General features: G+C 41.3%; 1 protein-coding gene across 4 annotated transcripts in view; it reads left to right on the top strand.

The window, feature by feature from the left end:
- The window catches only part of stat5b (signal transducer and activator of transcription 5b), a 40,458-nt gene extending 25,549 nt beyond the window's left edge, over positions 1-14,909 (top strand). For 2 of the 4 annotated variants that reach the window (XM_055922781.1, XM_055922776.1), the window contains exons 16-19: positions 1,193-1,348; positions 1,437-1,488; positions 1,783-1,890; positions 9,292-14,909. In XM_055922781.1, coding sequence (XP_055778756.1) covers positions 1,193-1,348; positions 1,437-1,488; positions 1,783-1,890; positions 9,292-9,418 — 443 coding nt within the window. In that variant the 3' untranslated portion in view covers positions 9,419-14,909. Of the gene's footprint in view, positions 1-1,192; positions 1,349-1,436; positions 1,489-1,782; positions 1,891-9,046; positions 9,131-9,291 lie in introns of all 4 variants that reach the window. The other 2 variants (XR_008759485.1, XM_055922789.1) reach the window with 2 other exon arrangements.
- The last annotated feature ends 7,084 nt before the right edge of the window (positions 14,910-21,993 follow it).

Genomic DNA, 21,993 nt, shown 5'->3' with positions numbered 1-21,993 from the left:
ATAGCCCTTACACAGCCTGGAGGTGTGTTGGGCCATTGTTCTGTTGAAAAACAAATTATAGTCCCACTAAGCGCAAACCAGATGGGATGGCGTATTGCTGCAGAATGCTGTGGTAGCCATGCTGGTCAAGTGTGCCTTGAATTCTAAATAAATCACTATCGCACCACCACCTCCATGCTTCACGGTGGCAACTACACATGCAGAGATCATCCATTCACCTACTCTGCGTCTCACAAAGACACAAAGGCAATTGAAACCAAGAATCTCAAATTTGTACTCATCAGACCAAAGGACAGATTTCCACCGGTCTAATGTCCATTGCTCGTGTTTCTTGGCCCAAGCATGTCTCTTCTTCTTATTGGTGTCCTTTAGTAGTGGTTTCTTTGCAGCAGTTCAACCATGAAGGCCTGATTCACACAGTCTTCCCTGAAGAGTTGATGTTGAGATGTCTGTTACTTGAACTCTGTGAAGCATTTATTTGGGCTGCAATTTCTGAGGCTGGTAACTCTAATGAACTTATCCTCTGCAGCAGAGGTAACTCTGGGTCTTCCTTTTCTCTGGCGGTCGTCATGAGAGCTAGTTTCATCATAGCGCTTGATGGTTTTAGCGACTGCACTTGAAGAAACTTTCAAAGTTCTTGAAATTTTCCATGTTGACTGACCATGTCTTAAGTAATGATGTACTGCCGTTTCTCTTTGATTATTTGAGTTGTTCGAGCCATAATATGGACTTAGTCGTATTTGTTTAAAGACCATCTACTGTTTACCACCCCTACCTTGTCACAACACAACTGATTGGCTCAAACGCATTAAGAAGGAAAGAAATTCCACAAATGAACTTTTAACATGGCACCCCTGTTAATTGAAATGCAATCCAGGTGACTACCACATGAAGCTGGTTGAGAGAATGCCAAGAGTGTGCAAAGCTGTCAAGGCAAAGGGTGGCTACTTAGAAGTATCTCAAATATGAAATATATTTTGATTTAACACTTTTGGTTATTACATGAATCCATATGTGTTATTTCATAGTCTTGATGTCTTCACTGTCGGGTCGTACACAAACTTACTTAATGGACTTTTTAGATGTTCTCTGTTCCTTAGTCCAGGTCTCTACATCAAAATGTTTATGTAAATTTAGCCAGATTAGGCTCATTGAGGTTGAAAGGATATTTTTCTATGATATTGTTCTCCAGGGGAGAGGCTGGTGTGGAACCTAATGCCGTACACCACCAAAGACTTTTCCATCCGCTCACTAGCCGACCGCATCAGTGACCTCAACCACCTCATGTTCCTCTATCCCGACCGGCCCAAGGACGAGGTGTTCTCCAAGTACTACACCCCTCCCCTCTGTACGTACCCTCCTCCTCCTCATCCTTAACTTTATTTTTGTTTCTAAAATAAGTTGTTTCAAATTTGGCTGTTCTCATTTTCTCTCAGCAAAAGCAGTGGATGGCTACGTCAAACCACAGATCAAGCAGGTTGTGCCAGAGTACGTATATTGTCATGCATATAACAATTTTTTACTATTTCTAAACCCACACTGAACTGAAAATACCCCATTCCAAATCTGGCGCTAGCCTCTATCCTATCAAATGGCGATTTGTAATTGGGCAATTGTGTGTGATTTACTTTTCTTTGTTTTTCTTTTGGTTTATGATAAACTCATGAAGCATTTCTAAGTTATATTCTTCAATAATCAATGGGTAAATACCCAAATTGTAAACGGCTTCCCAAATCCCAGACTGTAGCTTTAATGTGATTGTGCTTCCTGTCCTCCCTGTAGATTCACTACTCCCAACCCTGAGCCGTCCTGTGGGAACCCCACCTACATGGACCAGGCACCCTCCCCGTCAGTGGCTCACCCCATCAACTTTGCAATTTTCCCTCCCATGTAAGTACACTACAGATGGGAATGTATCAATGTACAGCAGTGACAAGTCATTAGATGACATGCAGTTCCCTCCTAAGCTGCGTGCGTGCCCGGCTGCCCACCTCCCCCCACGACTTTCGTGCAGAAGAAATACCAGCCCACGCAGAGATGCGCAAGATTACTCCGTTAGTTTACACTATATATTTATATCAGCGTTTCCCTCCTTGTTGTAGGTAGAGCGCACTAGAGGAGAATTCTGGCAGGTAGCCTACGAGCGGTATTTTCCCGTATCCCACCGTCGCAGTGGGTGTGCTTATCAGATCAAAGTGCAGAGTCGAGTGTGCACATTTGTTGATATTTGCAAGTTATTAGCCCATAAATCTATAGATGTATATCTGTAGATATATTATTAGGTGTGTATGTATAATTAAAAACTACAAATTATGTTTTTAAGTAGGAATTGGTTTGAAGCCGAAGAATAAAATAAATTCACTTGAGCACCCAATGCGTATTTCACTCATGCGCTACCAAGGTTTTCCAGCACACAGCTTTGACATTAGCTATGTTGCTCTATTTTACTTCCAACCATGTGTAGGCAGGTTGCTTAGGATTCAAACATTCTCAAACAGCCTAATTCATACTCTTCAGCGGAATAATGGACTTTACAGTGACCTGCTATTAAAATAATGTTTATCATTAGACTATAGTGTGCTACAAAACCTTGGCAGCGCATGGGTGAAGTACGCATGTTAATTTTCTTTATTTTTCGGCTTCCGACCAATGCCTACTTATCATTTAAAGCTTTGTTTTTAATTTCCTTGCTTTTTACACCGCAAGTTGTTTATGCAACATTATTTGACAACATTTATAATACAGCACAGCAATACTGTAAAGTAAAAAATAAAAAATAAAAAATAAAAAAAAACATTGACATGTCAACAGAAATAATGTAGTTAATTATAATTAGTATTAGAAATAATTACTATTGCTTTAGTATTAACAGCTGATTTTCCAGAGGGAAGCGAAAAACAGAAACCTTTATGGACTAAACTGGGAAACATTTCCCTGATCTCTTAACAAAACTATCGAGCACCTGGAAAATACACAAATAATCAACATGTAGCCTACCCATTAACTATTTCCATTATTGACTGTCAAATTAGTTGGCTCGGAGAGCAAGGCATGAAGTGGCACCAACTGCTCGGTGTTCTGCGCCAGCAGAGGGCCTGTGCTACTTCTCCCCCTGACATCCTAGTCATCCACCTCGGTGGAAACGTCTTGGAATGCACCCAAGCAGGCGGCAGATGTGCGGATTTAGAGGTGGTCATCCGATTGTTTCCCGGTACAAGTACGTGGGCAAGATCACTGGGGAAGCCAAGCCAGGGGCTTATTACAACCTGTGTTGTGATTAATGCGTTGTTTGCTCTAACCTGTGAATTCATATGCCACTGGGATATATAGGCCTCAGGCCGAGACCATAAGAAGACAAGTCACACAGTGGCAGAATAAATTCAGCTACATGTTTGTTTCATCACAAAGCCAGAAAGCAACATTTGTCCGGTGTAGTCCACAAAGAACATTGCATGTAACAAACAGTTACTTGACTTAACACATGGTCAAGCAAGTTAATTTTAATAAATCCTCTACAGGATCGGTGTCCCTCCCGCGGGACAGTTGAGCTAACGTAGGCTGAGGTTGTAAGTAACAAGAACATTTCCAAGGACATAGACATATCTGATATGGGCAGAAAGCTTAAATTCTTGTTAACTTCTCTGATCTACGGATACCGAATACGGGTTCACTTTCCTAAACAACCGCTGAATTGCAGGGCGCTAAATTCAAAAATATTCCTTAAAATATTTATAATCATGCAATCACAAGTGAAATATACCAAAACACAGCTTAGCTTGTTGTTAATCCACCTATGTTGTCAGATTTTGGAAATATATTTTACAGCGAAAGAAATCCAAGCTTTTGTGAGTGTAGCTTTCAATGCTAAATCAGCTAGCCCCAAGTTAGCATGGTCACAAAAGTCAGAAAAGCAATACAATTAATCGCTTACCTTTGATAATCTTCGGGTGTTCCCACTCACGAGACTCCCAGTTACACAACAAATGTTCTTTTTGTTCGATAAATATTACTTACCACAAAAAAACGCCATTTGGGTTGCACGTTATGATGAAAAATCAAAAGCCGTGTTCCGTTCAACAAATCCCAAAAAGTATCCGAAATGGTCGTAGAAACATTAAAAATGTTTTTTATAATCAAACCTCAGGTTGTCTTTAACAAACATAATCGATAATATTTCAACCGGGGCATAACCTATTCATTAAGAGACAAAAGGAAAATGGGGAGCCCCTCTCTCGCGCGCAGGAAATATTCTGAGGACACCTGACCTCTTTTGAAACATCTCGCTCATTTTTCTAAATAAAAGCCTGAAACTATGTCTGAAGCCTGGTCACAGCCTGAGGAAGCCATTGGAAAAATAATCTGGTTGATACCCCTTTAAATGGAGGTTAGAGGGGAAAGGAAACAAAGATAGTTTTTTTTAAATATCACTTCCGGGTTAATTTCTCAGGATTTCGCTTGCAGAATAAGGGTTCTAAGCAGACATGGAATTGTTTTAAGATAGTCAAACTGTGCATCATTGAGCTATTTGATATAGAATTTAAGGAACCCTTTAAGTATAAAACATATTTTTAGGGGATAAAATATAGAATTAGGCTTTTAGCTCATAGAAACACATTGAATAACACATTCATAAATGGCAAAAAAGTCAGTCAAAAAATAAATAATAAGGAACAAGGTTTTGGAGTGTTTGTCCAATATCTAGGAGATATGAGAGCTCAGGATATTATTATTTTTAAACATATTTAACCTCTTTTTGGGTAGGCACAACTGCCTCCATACTTCCATAAATGTTTTATAACCAGTACCGGTTACCTTCAGACAAGTCCCGTGACACTTGTGGGAGTCGTAGAGCAAAACATGAGTCTCCCCTTTCCATGGAGTGGTCATAGTAGTTTTCTTGGCTAAACCTTTCGGACGCTACAGATGTTTTCTTCTGAAGACCGATTTTCGGGATGTCTCATGGTCTGATAAACGCCTCCGTTGCTCGGCCACCTTCCACTGCAGAGGCGGAAGGCCCGCCATAGGCAGATGGGGTGGGTTGAGACGCAGCCCATGCAAAAACATATCTCAAGCTTAAATTGACGCATTTTGATTTTTTTTTTTTTTTTTTTTTTTTTACACCGGTGTGTGTAAATCGACTCCGGGTGTTTTAAAGAGACCTCTAATAATAGAAAATAAGCACACACCGTGCTGGCGCGTGCGCCCCGGTCAGTCTCTGTGTGTGTTGGGACTGGGAGGGGGTGTCAAATCTATACACGAAAGAGAAATGTCGATCTCTTCTCCGAGAGGAGAACTCAGGACCTTTACATCCCAGGGCAGTGACGTTAACCACTACACTACAAACCCTGACATGAAAGAATTATCTTGACACTATTTAAATGTAAAGTCTGGTGGTGACAGGAAGCTTTCATTGCACAGTGTTTTGTTGTTCGTTCACTCTACTGATTTTAAAACATTTATTTCTCTGGCTTGGTTAAAAAAAACTGTCTAAAACAGTTGCTGTATTGAAACCGGTAACATAGTTAACCAAGTTGGCAAGCGCAATGTTTTATACAGTACATTTTAGTACGTTACAGCCTTATTCTAAAATTGATCCAATAAAAAATCCTTATCAATCTACATACAATACTCCATAATGACAAAGTGAAAACAAAGTTTTTAGAAATGTTTGCAAATTAATGTGTATTTTTTTTAAACGGTGACTTCCTGAGTGGCGCAGCATTCTGAGGCACTGATCAGTGCTAGACGCGTCACTACAGATCCCGGGCTGTGTCGGAGCTGGCCGCAAACAGGAAACCCATGAGGCGGCGGCGGAACAATTGGCCCAGCGTCGTCCGGGTTAGGGGAGGGTTTGGCCGGCTGGGATGTCCTTGTCCTCTAGCAACTCCTGGCGGCCGGGCTCATGCATGCTGGCTTCAGTTGCCAGCTGTAGGGTGTTTCCTTCCACACATTGGTGCGGCTGGCTTCCGGGTTAAGCGAGCAGTGTGTCAAGAAGCAGTGCAACTTGGCGGGGTCTTGTTTCGGAGGACGCATGGTTCTCGACCTTCACCTCTCCCGAGTCCGCATGGGAGTTGTAGCGATGGGACAAGACTAACTACCAATTGGATATCACTAAAAGGGGGTAAAAAGTACATAAAAAAATATATATTAATAATAAAATAAAATAAACATTATTTACGTAAGTATTCAGACCCTTTGCTATGAGACTCAAAATGTAGCTCCTGTTTCCATTGATCATCCTTGATCTTTCTACAACTTGATTGGAGTCCACCTGTGGTAAATTCAATTGATTGGACATGATTTGGAAAGTCACACACCTATATAAGGTCCCACAGTTGACAGTGCATGTCAGAGCAAAAACCAAGCCATGAGGTTGAAGGACTTGTCCATAGAGCTCCGAGACAAGATTGTGTCGAGGTACAGATCTGGGGAAGGGTACCAAAAGAATTGCTGCGAAATTGAATGTCCCAAAGAACACAGTGGCTTCCAACATTCTTAAATGGAAGAAGTTTGGAACCACCAAGAGACTTTGTGGCGCCGGCCGCCGAGCCAAACGGAGAAATCGGGGGGGGGGGGCATTGGTCAGGGAGGTGACCAAGAACCCGATGGTCACACTGATAGAGCTCCAGTGTTCCTCTGTGGAGATGGTTGTCCTTCTGGAAATTTCTCCCATCTCCGCAGCACTCCACCCATCAGGCCTTTATGGTTGAGTGGCCAGACAGAAGCCACCCCTCAGTAAAAGGCACATGACAGCCTGCTTGGAGTTTGCCAAAAGGCACCTAAAGGACTCTCAGACCATGAGAAACAAGATTATCTGGTTTGATGAAACCAAGATTGAACTCTTTGGCCTGAATGCCAAGCGTCACGTCTGGAGAAAACCAGGCACCATCACTACGGTGAAGCATGGTGGCGGCAGCATCATGCTGTGGGGATGTTTTTCAGTGGCAGGGACTGGGAGACTAGTTAGGATTGAGGCAAACATGAACGGTGCAAAGTACAGAGATCCTTGATGAAAACCTGCTCCAGAGCACTCAGGACTTCAGACTGGGGTGAAGGTTCACCTTTCAACAGGAAAACGATCCTAAGCACACAGACAAGACCACGCAGGAGTGGCTTCGCGGCAAGTCTCATTGTCCTTGAGGGCCAGAGCCTGGACTTGAACCCAATCGAACATCTCTGGAGAGACCTGAAAATAGCTGTGCAGCGACTCTCCCCATTCAACCTGACAGAGCTTGAGGGGATCTGCAGAGAAGAATGGGAGAAACTCCCCAAATACAGGTGTGCCAAACTTGTAGCGCCATACTCAAGGCTGTAATCACTGCCAAAGGTGCTTCAACAAAGTACTGAGTAATGGGCTTGAATATTTATGTAAATGTGATATTTCAGTTTTTCGCTTTGGCATTATGGGGTATTGTGTGTAGCTTGATGAAGGGTAAAAAAATAATTGAATACGTTTTAGAATAAGGCTGTAATGTAACAAAACGTGGAAAAAGTCTAAATGTTTGAATGCTTTCCGAATGCACTGTAAATAGCTATTTCCATGTGCAAATGTTATGGAATGCATTTGCTCCATTTGGTTTTACTGGTAGACCACTCTGCTAGGCCTACATTATGCTCAAATAGCCACAGTAGCCTATTTGGCCACTATATTAAACTAACCTCTGTGTTTACGGTAAACACACGCTGGAAGTTTCTCACAATGTTGAAGTTTCTGCTCACAGGACCTGAAATTGACTTTGAGACGATTATTGTAAATGTATTATTTAACAATTTGGATGATTTTATATCTATATTTGGCTCCAAGTATCAATTTATAAAAAAAATCTAATGCAAAATATATATATATCTATATATCTATATATATATATATATATATATCTATATATATATATATATATATATATATATATATAGATATATAGATATATATATACACACACACCCACACATTACCAGTCAAAAGTTTGGACACACCTACTCACTCAAGGGTTTTTCTTTATTTGTACCATTTTCTACACTGTAGAATAATAGTGAAGACATCGGCTATGAAATAACACATATGGAATCATGTAGTAACCCAAAAAGTGTTAAACAAATCAAAATATATTTTATGTTATTCAAAGTAGCCACCCTCTGCCTTGACAGCTTTGCACACTCTTGGCATTCTCTCAACCAGTTTCACCTGGAATGCTTTTCCAACAGTCTTGAAGGAGTTCCCACACATGCTGAGCACTTATTGGCTGCTTTTCCTTCGCTTTGCGGTCCAACTCATCCCAAACATCTCAGTTGGGTTAAGATCGGGTGCTTGTGGAGGCCAGGTCATCAGAAGCTGGTTGAGAGAATTCCAAGTGTGCAAAGCTGTCAAGGCAACGGGTGGCTACTTTGAAGCAATACACAGAAACGCCAATATAAACCGTTATATTCTCTATTGAAATCGGAAAAAGTCAGATGGGAATCAAAATCCCTACCCTTGGCTTTCAAGGCTAGCACACTACAAACTGTACCAGAAGCCCAGTCAATGCTTGCTTAGTCACGGGTTTCTTAATATGTTCGTTTTCGGAAGGTTGCAACCTACAAAGCATTGCAGATTGAAATGCCCTTAAAAGAGCTGACTTGATTTCTAGGGCTGGGAATTACCAGGGACTTAACAATAAAATATTATCACGGTACTGCGGTGCCGATACGTTTTATAGATTCTATATGTATCACGATTCTATATGTATTGTGATTCGATACTGCAATTTTTGCGAGTCGATATTCCAAACATTGCTCACTATATGTGTGCTGCAGAGGGACAATAGAGAGCCATGACAAAACAAGTGTTGATCAGTCTTGGAGATACAGCAATGGGTTAAACTTGTTGGCTCACCTTTTTTTTTTTTAAAGAGAACGAGATCTAATGATGAGAAATACTGCCTAGCAAATCAATACTTGGAGTCACAGTATCTATATAAAACCTGAAAACAATTATATTGCGACACAATACTACCCTCAAATTCAACTCTGGACTTCAAATTGCATTTTTTCATTGTTCCTCTCTAATCAGGGACTGATTTAGATGTGGGACACCAGGTGGGTGCAATTAATTATCAGGGAGAACAGAAAACCATCAGGCTTCGGACCTCGTAGGGTAAGAGTTCAATACCACAGCCCTACTATATAGATTATTTCCCCCATCACTAATGATTCCTTTTCTCTACATGTCCGGCTTTTGGTACAGATATTCTATCAGATATCGCACAACGTTATGCCTTACTGATTGCGGTCTGTATGTCTCCCTTCCCACCCCAGCAGAAGTGACCCCATGATGGACGCAGATGGAGAGTTTGACCTGGAAGACACCATGGATGTGGCCCGACACGTGGAGGAGCTTCTGCGGCGGCCCATGGCCAACCAGTGGGACGGCCAACAGTCCTGAACTTTCACCTTTTGACCCCTGACCCTGCACCCCAACAAGAGCAAGCACCCAGAAAACATCCAATGGTTTTGGTTCCATTGGTTTCTATTGTCTATTTTTGTCAATTCTCAAAGGTGAAATGTAATATTTGACAGTTCTTGGATTCTTCTCTGATCTTCTTGACGTGGCAATTGATTATTTCAAAGAAATAACTAATTGTACTTGAAGAAAAAGCACAGTAGAAAAGGTTTGTTTGGAAGTAAGTACTGAGAAAAATGTAGAAATGTGTGTTACTACAATATACAGCAATATTTTTACAAAAATGTTTAGCTATGCTGCTTATGGCCATATTCTGAACATGTTTAAAGAGCAGGAAGGCCTGCACACTGTTGTTATGCTCCCAATTCACAGCTTTATTGACCACGTTTCGATCCGAACAGGATCTCTTTCAGGTCAGAGTGCTCACATCCGAAAATGTACACATTTCCCCTCACATGACCATGACTCATGGTGGGTGTGGAAACAATTCAATTAATTTTTTCTCCTAGTTAATCAGAGGTACATGTGGTCATAAAGGATTATATCCATACAAATAGGGCTGAGTTAACCTAGGCAACATTAATTAAAGATTACGTTGGCATATGACCATTACGCACAGGAGGTGCGGTGGCCGTAGATATAATTACAGTGGCCTATTTCAAAAACCAACTTGTGTACCTCTAATAATTTAGATCTCAATGAGATGAGATGGGCACATGTAGTAGAATATATAATATGTACAAAATGACCAAGTGGAGACCTGGCCGGCAAGACAAATCGACGTAACATATTTATGTAAAAAATAGTCTATCAAACTCTTTGTTCATAGCTTTAGGAGACATGGTGGACAAACGGTGAATCCAATGCAATTCTCTTCTCAGTAATAGATTAACAGTACCCCCCTCCCCAGTAGCCTTAACATGTTCAATAGCTGTGTATCTCAGAGAGCTGTTGTGAGGAGCCTCCGCGAAACGTGCAGCCACAGTTTCTCTGATCAAGAGTCCTGATATTTCTCTTGTGTTCTGTTTTCAGAGCTCGTTTTGTTTTTCCTACATGGCATAGACCACAAATGCACTTGATCAGGTATACCATATATTTTTTTTGTATAACACGTGATACACTTAATCTTAATGGCCTTGCCTGTGATGGGTTGACTGAAAGTTGTGCGTTTGTTCTTAAAGTTACACTGGGTACATCGGCCACATCTGTATTTACTGTCCGGCACGTTATCTAGGAAGGTGCTACGTGGCATCGGTGGAAGGGATGGTTTGGGAGTGAGGCTAGGTCATGTTTTTCTAACGGTCCTGTGCGTCGTACAGCCAATCCTCTGGGTAACGGCAGGAAGTCTAGTGGTTAGAGTTTGGCCAGTAACCAAAAGGTTTCCTCGATCGAATCTCCGCGCCAACGAGCTAAAAAAAAACTGTCGTTATGCTCCTGAGCAAGGCGGGTTACGCTGTTGCCCGGGCTCCGAAGACGTGGATGTCGATTTTAAATGCGATTTTTAAATGCGGTAGACATGTTTCAGTTGAAGGCATTCAGTTGTACAACTGACTAGTTGTCCCCCTTTCCCTGTTTGACGCGTTCATCCAGATAGTGCACTTGATTGTACTACAGATCATGGGTGATAGGGAGGCTCTTTCTCTGGGAAAGGTACCTTTACCCTTCAGGTTGGTATCGTCAAAGTACAGGCATTTCTTGAAATGCTCAGTGCTGCATTTGTTTCTGTTGGTTTGGAATGTAACAATTAAGTGATTTGAATCTTGCGTCTCTACACCGTTAAATTCAACATCAACGTAACAAATTTGGCATTCAGAATGAATTTAAATGTTTGAAGTGAATTCCACCATTGAGTATTTGAAATACGATAGTGCAGTATTTTGACCTTTTGCATCCTCAAAATGGGGCCCTTGGTTTGAAACGCCATGTGCTCTGTACATTCTGCCTCACATTACATGCATAATACATGTGCAGTATCTTCTGCCTTTGAATGCCAAGTTTACTAGCCTTAATTCAAACTCTTGCTTATTACACTGAACTAGTTTCACTTAGTGTATCAGTTTATTTTTCTAAACAAATTAACTGGTAACTTAACTATTGAATTGCTACTCAAATTCATTAGACTACATTAGAAACTCAGCGATAACCAATGACCTGCTCTCTTTTTTTCTTGATTAATTTAGTATGAATTAAAAACAAAAAAAATGTACCTTTTGCCCAGATCGTACCTTGTTGTTTAAGACGTTAACGTTAAGTGTTACCCATTCGCTGAAAATATCAATTTTTAATGGGCTGTGTGATCATGTATTGATATTGTTTTTTAACTGTATGCAATCATGTTCTTTGTTACCTATATTTGCAGGCACGCCACCCCTGTTCCTGACACTTAGCTACCCACCCTTTTATCTCAAGTACCACATACAGCTACTACCTTATTTGCCTATTCAGAAGTACTTGCGCAGTGTCGTAGCTTCTCTTTCTGTGCCTAAAGACACTGATCACGATTGTGAAGTGGCAACACCAATGTCCAGGCAAGAGATTGTATTACCACAACCCTTTTAGTATGCTCGTCCTCGCCTTTACAGCACCGCGTTTTGCAGGGCATGGGCAACGTTGTGGAGGGTAATTTTTTATAATTTTTTTATATATAAATACAGTGCCTTCAAAAGTATTCATCCCCCTTGGTGTTTTTCCTATTTTGTTGCATTACAACCTGTATTTTAAATGGATATTTATTTGAATTTCATGTAATGGACATACACAAAATAGTCCAAATTGGTGAAGTGAAATATAAAAAATATATATATTTTTTTTTTGTGACGCATCCATATATATATATATATATATATGTATGTATATGTATATGTCTGCAACACTACTAAGCAAGAGGCACCAGCAAGCAAGTGGCACCATGAAAACCAAAGAGCTCTCCAAACAGGTCAAGGACAAAGTTGTGGAGAAGTACAGATCAGGGATTGGTTATAAAAAAAATCAATAACTTTGAACATCCCAAAGAGCACCGTTAAATCCATTATTAAAAATTGAAAGAATATGGCACTACAACAAACCTGCCAAGAGAGGTCCACCCACCAAAACTCACAGACCAGGCAAGGAGGGCATTAATCAGAGAGGCAACAAAGATAACCCTGAAGGAGCTGCAAAGTTCCACAGCGGAGATTGGAGTATCTGTCCATTGGACCACTTTAAGCCGTACACTCAACAGAGCTGGGCTTTACGTGAGAGTGGCCAGAAAAATCAGCAAACGTTTGGTGTTAGCCAAAAGGCATGTGGGAGACTGCAAACATATGGAAGAAGGTACTCTGGTCAGATGAGACTAAAATTGAGCTTTTTGGTCATCAAGAGAAATGCTATGTCTGGCGCAAACCCAACACCTCCCTTCACCCCTAGAACACCATCCCCACAGTGAAGCATGGTGGTGGCAGCATCATGCTGTGGGGATGTTTTTCATCGGCAGGGAATAGGAAACAGGTCAGAATTGAAGGAATAATGGATGGTGCTAAATACAAGGAAATTCTTGAGGGAAACCTGTTTCAGTCGTCCATAGATTTGAGACTGGGACAGATGTCCACCTTCCAGCAGGACAATGACCCTGAGCATACGCTAAAGCAACACTCAAGTGGTTTAATGGGAAACATTTAAATGTATTGGAATGGCCTATTCAAAGCCCAGACCTCAATCCAATTGAGAATATGTGGTATGACTTAAAGATTGCTGTACACCAGCGGAACCCATCCAACTTGAAGGGGCTGGAGCAGTTTTGCCTAGAAAAATTGGCAAAAATCCCAGTGGCTAGATGTGCCAAGCTTATAGAGACATAACAGAAGAGACTTGCAGCTGTAGTTGCTACAAAAGGTGGCTCTGCAAAGTATTGATTGGGGGGTGAATAGTTATGCTCGCTTAAGTTTTCTGTTTTTTTGTCTTATTTCTTGTTTCACAATAAAAAAATAATTTGCATCTTCAAGGTGGTAGGCATGTTGTGTAAATCAAATGATACAAACCCCCCAAAAATCTATTTTAATTCCAGGTTGTAAGGGAAAAAATGGGGGTGAATACTTTTGCAAGCCACTGTATCTTATGAAGAACACCCAAGGCTCTCTGACATGTTAGCATTAAGCAATAAGGCTCGGAGGGGGTTTGTATATGGCCAATATACCACAGCTAAGTGCTGTTCTTAATTACGACGCAATGCGGAGTGCCTGGATACAGCCCTTAGCCTTGGTATATTGGCCATATACCACAAATCCCTGAGGTGCCTTATTGCTTTTATAAACTGGTTGCCAATGTAATTAGAGAACTAAAAAAAAAAAAAATCATACCCATGGTATACGGTCTAATATACCACGGCTGTATGCTATCAGCATTCAGGGCTCGAACCACCCATTTTATAATAAGGAATCACATGAACTCTTGACATTTCTGTCTGTGACGTTCCGTGTTTGCCTACTGAACATAGCCCAGGTTTAAACCCGTATTACCCTCCCCATCGATCATAATTCACTACTATGTGGCTAGTCTCAGGAAAATATACTTTGATGTAGGGTTCATCCCAGAGAATTTGAGGTGACCACACCTTAGGCAGAGAAGAAATAGTGCCTACCTGTCTAAATTTACTGCATATATTCAGAGCTAGCTATTTTCTTGTTCTATTTTACCACCATAATGCTATTTTACTACCAATATGTGGCATGCAAATGTGTATGTGAATTAAAGTTTACTAACAAATGTAAAATGGGCAGAGTGTATATGAGCTTTTCCACTCACGACACCATTTGTTTTGCTGCTTTGCTTAAGTCTATTTTCTCAGCATTAGTTTTTTTCTTGTTCAAGTCGAGACGTTTATGGGAAAGTACTGTACAAATTGTCCTTTTTATTTGTAATTCACCTGTATTTCTTAACTGTGTGGGTTTTAGTCTTGAATATCTGGGTTGTATTACTCAAAGCAGAACCAAGAAGTCAGAAAGCTAACTTTGATTAACCAGAAAATAGTTATTTCTTTGTTAATGTAAATTTCACTATGGGTTCTTGAAAATCATTGCCATTATACCATACCTTTTGGGGAAAAAGGTATTTGTGCAACCAGAGATTAAATACTTTCAATGGAGAAACATTATTTTTAAGTCTATGCTTAATCTGTTTCTTGGAAACCGGCCCATAGAGTATTTCCAGGTGCATGGAATAAACTGTATACAGTATAAAATGAAAAACTCCCAGCACATAATTTTGAATACTCGACAAACAAGATATACCTTAAAATTCAGTTGATGAACATTGATCCTGCTTTGTGAAATGTATTTTAAACTGTCCTGTCATTTTATCTTCTTGTGTTTGCTTATAAATATAGTATAGTGCCAAGAGTTTTTCCCATGTAACAAGACCAGGAAAAAATCTGGGCCCTACATTGAAGTTGGGCAGGGGGGAAGGAGCCGGAAATAAAAGTTTTATAAATAATTTTAAATCAAGTTTGAGTGACAATTTTGTGTGTGTGAATATAATCATTTTTTTAAGTAAGGGATGTAGGTAACTAAACTCAACGAGGGAGTTGACAGGCGACTAGAGTCGTCGGACTGGATCTCGGTCACATGAAATTAAGTGATCAAAAACTGATTTCAGCACTTAAAGAATAGCCATTAATTACACAGAACAGTGTTGTGTGTAATTGCAGGCTATTCTTTGGGTACTGAAATCAGTATTTTCTTTATATAAACTGAGCTCTAGGCCGCCTACACTAGTCGCCGCTCAACTTCATTGTAAATCATGGAGTTGAATCAGCTATAAGGCACAATGCAAAGCAACCAGATCAACTCGTATAAATAACCCTTTTCATAAGTGCAAGTGAAACTATGATTCTGAACTGAGCAGGCCTGCGGTGCACTGTTCTGTAAACCACATTGTGTATGCATTTATGTCAAATGTATTTGTTGTGAGAGCAAAATTGCAAGATTGTTGTAGTACTTTTATTGCATCAAATGGTGGTTTTATGCAACAGAATAAGGGGTTGTTAGAGCGCTCATCTGTGTGTGTTCTACTGAGGATGGGCCTCTGTGAGATTTACGATGCGTAACAGTGATAACTCATACTCTGGAATGCAGTAATGTTTCTTTTCTATAGGGTACCAGGGAGTGATGACCCCAGGGCTAGACCCTGGTCTGTACACACAGAGAACTGTTTTTACAGCAGATACTGTCTGCTGTGAGTTATAAGTATCTTTCATACAAATCTTAACCTTGTGACCCATTCCATACATCTCCTGTTCATCATGTTAACTGAAAGGGGTGTATCTTGGCTATAAAATACCTTTTGCACTTTGGTCTCGGGGCTCTCAAAGAAACATCTCAGGGTGATTGGTCGAGCAGCCATCATTATCGTAGAGCACTCAATCAACTCACTTTATATGTGCGTTGTATTGACCTGCTCCCTTATTAATAAGTAAATAAAGATTTAGTTTAAGTGTAACTGACTTGTGTGATAAGTTTGTCTCCTCCTCGTTTGATTGTAAAGAAATTAACCACCACTTTCTATACTGGTTTTCATGGATAATGGGACTTTGGTATAGTCTTTATAATGCAGGGAACATGGCACAGTCCAGAGGTTGAAGTATGTCACTGCTATAATGAATTGTTTTCTTGTATCTGAAACAACCATACTAAAATATTCTGAGACACGTTATACCTATATAACCTTTATGTCTATGTAACTACATTAACACCTTACTATGTAATGAAATGGTACATGAGTTTGTGTCTGCGAGAATGTTTGGTGACGCAGGTTGTCTGCTCCACAGTGACAGCCTTCGTCTCTAAATATTTCCTTTCAGTTCCTTTTTTTTGTTGCAGTTAACATTCACACAGATGGAAGCGTTCCATTTCTGCTTTCCATAGTATCATTTCTTCTCAAGTGTTTTTTTTGAGTGTGTTACTCTTATTTTAAAATTGACAATGTCCCTGCCAGGACACCAATGTCAACAAACAGTAAATGTGATCTTTCTGAACAGATGAGTTTGAACTCCCCACCGAAGACTGTGGAGATTCTCATGGCCAGTATATCATCCTCCCCTGAAACCTCTCCCCCAAATCCAGTGCTGTTCCCAGAACAATTGTGGTGTAAGACGACAGGGTATTTTCCTGTATAAGAATGGCCAGGTGACAGAGTGGGCTATGGGGGAAGAAGGATTCTGAATACCTTGTTGTCATGACAATTGTGGTGTAAGACGACAGGGTATTTTCCCGTATAAGAATGGCCAGGTGACAGAGTGGGCTATGGGGGAAGAAGGATTCTGAATACCTAGGAGCTGGAGGCGGTAAACGTGTCTCTAAGGCTGAGAAACACGAAAGATTTCAACATAGCAGTGTACATAGGAGATGAACACCGTGATGTTAATGACAAAGATGAAGAGAGTTCAGGAGACAGTTGGAGAAGGGCAGACATGAAGTATAGGAATGTGGAGGTGAAGGATAGAGAGATGGAGACAGAACTTTAAAGAGCTCATTGAAGCTCACTTAGTGTTGGAGAGTGGTCCAAAGTGGGGCTGGCCAGAGGACACTGGTAGGAGTGTTGGGCTGGGTCAGGAGGAACTCCTGAAGTTGGCTTCTCCACAATTGTAATGTGCTCTAACTGGTTAAAGTGCCTACTGAAATTATTCACACCCTTGCTGCGCAAGACAGCCCATGGTCTATGCATGCCACATTTCAGCTTTACACTGTAAAAGGGTTACGGTGAAATGTAAAGTAACTTTACTGGCAGCTGTTTTGATTTTGAGTTTGGCAGGCGTCTTAAGGAGTACAGAAGTACCTCATCCACTGATGGCGGCGCTCTGGTGCCATATGGCTTGAACCCCGCCATGGCTGCTGTCAGCTGTATTTGTTATTTATCTGATATGAAGTAGTAAGTAAATCTTATCATGAAACTCAGGTGACTGATTGGAGTGGCAGCAGGTCTTATACCTGGTTGGCATTGCAGTTATTTTGATCCTTCTTGCCCCGTAGACAATGTAAGTCTAGAAGCCTGTGAAGTTGAACCAAAGGGTTAGTTAACCTATTGGGGCCGTACTTGTGAACTTTTTATTGGACCACACTGAGCAGATAATTACATCCGGTAACAAATTCCGTCGAGTTGGACTTGATCCAACACTTTTGCACTAAAGCATCCGTACCACTAGTCCACCAGCATTTTCTGATACTCAGATTAACAGCATCACAAGCAAAAATGTGTCTGGACAGTTAGTTCACAGTGATAAGATGCATAGTTCTTGACACTTCACACCACTTGTGACAACTGTCATTTTTTCTTTGACATGTGGATGTACATTGTGTTGAAGGTAGGTGCAGTCATCACCTTAAAAATGAAGATTAAGAATGAATTTCAGAAGGAGCTAGGCCTATGACCTCCTTCAGCCTTCTTCACACTGCTACTAGGGTCTAATATTATCTTAGCATGTGAGGCTGCATGGATGTGTACACTTGCCTACATGTAAGTTATGCCTAAAACGTTTTGTGCTTTTTTTATAATCATTAACCAAATATTTAGGAAGAGGTCATCATTTCATGGACTCTGAAGGAAGACACCGCATGGAAAAAGTGGTAAGCAAGTTAGGTCAAATAAATTGATTTTCAAAGTCAAATGAATGTATAGGTTTCATGATGTTTGTGTCTAAACCAAAGAAGATTGTTTTATACATCAGTTGGTGTCTATAAGCTACAATATGACGAGATCCTAAACCTAGCATAAAAGTGATCCTTGTTGTTGTGTGGGCTAATAGTCCAAATGTTTGCCTTGGAGTAAGTTGAGGCAATGGCCACCATATGTTTTATGTATGTTTTACGCATATGAACTCAAGATAGTATATTGAACAAAAATATAAACGCAACGTGCAACAATTTCAACGATTTTACTGAGTTACAGTTCATATAAGGAAATCAGTCAATTCAATAAATTCACTAGGCCCCAATCTATGGATTTCACATGACTGGGAAGCCATGGGTGGGCCTGGGAGGGCACAGGACCACCCTCTTGGGAGCCAAGCACACCCACTGAGAAGCCAGGCCCAACCAATCAGAATTAGTTTTTCCCCACAAAAGGGTTTTATTACAGACAGGAATACTCCTCAGTTTCATCAGCTGTCCGGGTGGCTGGTCTCAGATGATCCCGCAGGTGAAAAGCCGGATGTGGAGGTCCTGGGCTAGCGTGGTTACACGTGGTCTGCGGTTGTGAGGCCAGTTGGACGTACTGCCAAATTCTCTAAAACGACGTTGGAGGCGGCTTATGGTAGAGAAATTAACAAATTCTCTGGCAACTGCTCTGGTTGTCATTCCTGCAGTCAGCATGCCAATTGCACACTCCCTCAAAACTTGTATTATTGTGTTGTGTGACAAAACCGCACATTTTAAAGTGGCCTTTTCTTGTCCCCAGCACAAGGTGTACCTGTGTAATAATCATGTGTTGTTTTTTCAGCTTCTTGATATGCCACACCTGTCAGGTGGATGGATTATCTTGGCTAAGGAGAAATGCTCACTAACAGGGATTTAAACAAATTGTGTACAAAATTTGAGAGCTTTTTGTGTGTGGATAATTTCTGGGATTTTTTATTTCAGCTCATGAAACATGGAACCAACACTCTACATGTTGCTTTTATATTTTTGTTCAGTGTATAAGACATCACCAAATGTGAACTTTTAGGCCTATAGGCTTACATTTGTGCATAGTTCAGGTAGGCCACTTCTATGTTTACTCAAGCAAAATATATAAAAAATAAACATGAACAAAAAGGGTAGGCCTAAACAATGAACACAATTAAATAATAAATGAAGCATACTATATACAGGGTCAATCAGTTACAGTACCATATTAAGTAAAAATCAATCAATCAAATGTATTCATAAAGCCCTTTTTACATCGGCAGATGTCACAAAGTGCTATACAGAAACTCAGCCTAAAACCCCAAACAGCAAGCAATGCAGATGTAGAAGCACGGTGGCTTGGAAAAACTCCCTAGAAAGGCAGGAACCTAGGAAGAAACCTAGAGAGGAACCAGGCTCTGAGGGGTAGCCAGTCCTCTTCTAGCTGTGCCGGGGTGGAGATTATAAGAGTACATGGTCATTTAAGGCCAGATTGTTCTTCAAGATGTTCAAATGTTCATAGATGACGAGCAGGTTCAAATAATAATCTGTGGTTGTAGAGGGTGCAACAGGTCAGTAACTCAGGAGTAAATGTCAGTTGGCTTTCCATAGCCAAGCATTCAGAGTTCGAGACAGCAGGTGCGGTAGAAAGAGAGAGTCGAAAATAGCAGGTCCGGAACAAGATAGCAAGCACGTCCTGTGAACAGTTCAGGATTCCCTAGCCACAGGCAGAACGGTTGAAGCTGAAGCAACAGCAAGACCAGGTGGACTGGGGTGGGCCAGGACTCGTCAGGGCAGGTTGTTCTGAGGCATGATCCTAGGGCTCAGGTCCTCCAGGAGGGGAGGGAGAGAGAATTAGAGGAAGCATACTTAAATTCACAAAGGACACCAGATAAGACAGGAGAATTACACCAGATATTTACATTTAAGTCATTTAGCAGACGCTCTTATCCAGAGCGACTTACAAATTGGTGCATTCACCTTATATCCAGTGGAACAGCCACTTTACAATAGTGCATCTAAATCTTTTAAGGGGGGGGGGGAATAGAAGGATTACTTTATCCTTCTGGATAAAGGGTAAGGGCTAGGGTCAGATATAACAGACTGACCCTAGCCCCCCGGCACATAGACTATTTCAGCATAGATACTGCAGACTGAGACGGGTGGGTCGGGGGACACTGTGGCACCGTCCGACGTTACCCCCAGATAGGGCCAATCAGGCAGGATATAACCCCACCCACTCCGCAAAAGCACAGCCCTCACACCACTAAAGGGATATTAACAGACCACCAACTTACTACCCTGAGACAAGGCTGAGTATAGCCCACGGAGATCTCCTCCACCGCACGAGCCCGAGGTGGCACAAAACCGAACAGGAAGATCACGTCTGTGACTCGACCCACTCATGTGATGCACCCCTCCTAGGGACGGCATGGAAGAGCACTAGTAAGCCAGTGACTCAGCACCCATAATAGGGTCAGAGGCAGAGAATCCCAGTGGAGAGAGGGGAGCCGGCCAGGCAGGGACAGCAAGGGCGGTTCGTTGCTTCAGTGCCTTGCCGTTCACCTTCGATCCCCTGGGCCAAACAATGCTGCTAGCTTTCGTGGCAATAAAGCTGTGTTTTTTATATTTCGGGTCCGATACAGACCCAACCCAATTTGGATCCGATTCTCCCTCATCTCTGACATATTTTGGTAGGATCTGGCAGTGGCGACCCATCATTCAAGGCAGCTGTTTTGAGCCCCACCTGTTAAGTCTGTTTTCAGGCAAGCTAGACAAGCAGTTATCATCATGAATCACATCTACAATCTACCGGCAAATTATTTTTAATCCTTGTCATATGAAGATAAATTAGAGATAAAACGTACCGCTGCTCATCGGCCATTGGACATAAACATTACACAAGTCGAGAAATCCCAAATTCAACAATGGGGGGTTTCGGACGGAATCAGTGGCTAACTGCAAGTGTTGCAAAGCAATCACTATTTTGCTTCCCCGTGCCTGCTATTCGGTGGAGAGGGTGTGTGGTTCAAGTCTGGGTTTAAGGATTTAAAACATCTGTCTGAAAGAGTCTCTTTTCAAAGCTTAAAAGGATCAACATTCAGCACCAACACCATAGGCCAGAAAAGGTTAAATACATTGCTCAAGCTGTTAATCCAGCATGACTTCTGCTGCGTTCAGGAAACTTGGAACTGGGAAATCTCAGACTTCAGTGAGTTCAAGACAATTGGGAACTCCGACTGGGAAAATACAAGCTCCGACTGGGAAAATAGGTTTTGAAAAGTCGGGAACTCGTGCCTCTTTCTAGAGCTCCGACCTGAAGATCACCAACGTCATGATTCAACCTTGTTTTTTTCCCCGAGTTCCCAGTTGTCTTGAAAGCACCATAAATCCAGAGAATGCCAGATTTTGATAGAAAAGTTTGATGACAAAATTTGCCCACAAGCAGGACCACCTTCCTGTTCAAGGGAGCACAGCACAACAACAGTGAGTCCAAAAATGTCTTGTATGCTGCTGCATAAATGATGTAATATGCCAGGGAGATATGTATACTGTAGCTAAGAAAGTAATGCAAAGTGTATGTTATGTAGTAAGCTGTTAGTAGTCCATGTGTCTCACCCTAATAATTTGATCCCCAGAACTTAGCCTACTGTTCTGACTTGGTGGTGCACATTTAGCCTATAGCCTGTTTTAGAGAAATGTCATCATCGAATATTGTAAGAGCTTTCTTTGTCTGCTTATATGCCCCCTTTTTTATCCTACGGTTCTGACTTGGTTTACAGGGAGAATACTGTAAGAACGGCCCATGTTCTGAATTATGTCATTGTACATTTTAAAAGTGCTGAACAAATAGTTATATTGACCATGTCCGTCTTAGCTCGCTCGTTAATGTTTTCATCGAAATTACGGATTGCCTCTTATCCGCTC

This window comes from Salvelinus fontinalis, chromosome 1 (assembly GCF_029448725.1).
Source record: "Salvelinus fontinalis isolate EN_2023a chromosome 1, ASM2944872v1, whole genome shotgun sequence".
Lineage (NCBI taxonomy): Eukaryota > Metazoa > Chordata > Actinopteri > Salmoniformes > Salmonidae > Salvelinus > Salvelinus fontinalis.
This window is presented reverse-complemented; position numbering and strand designations above follow the sequence as displayed.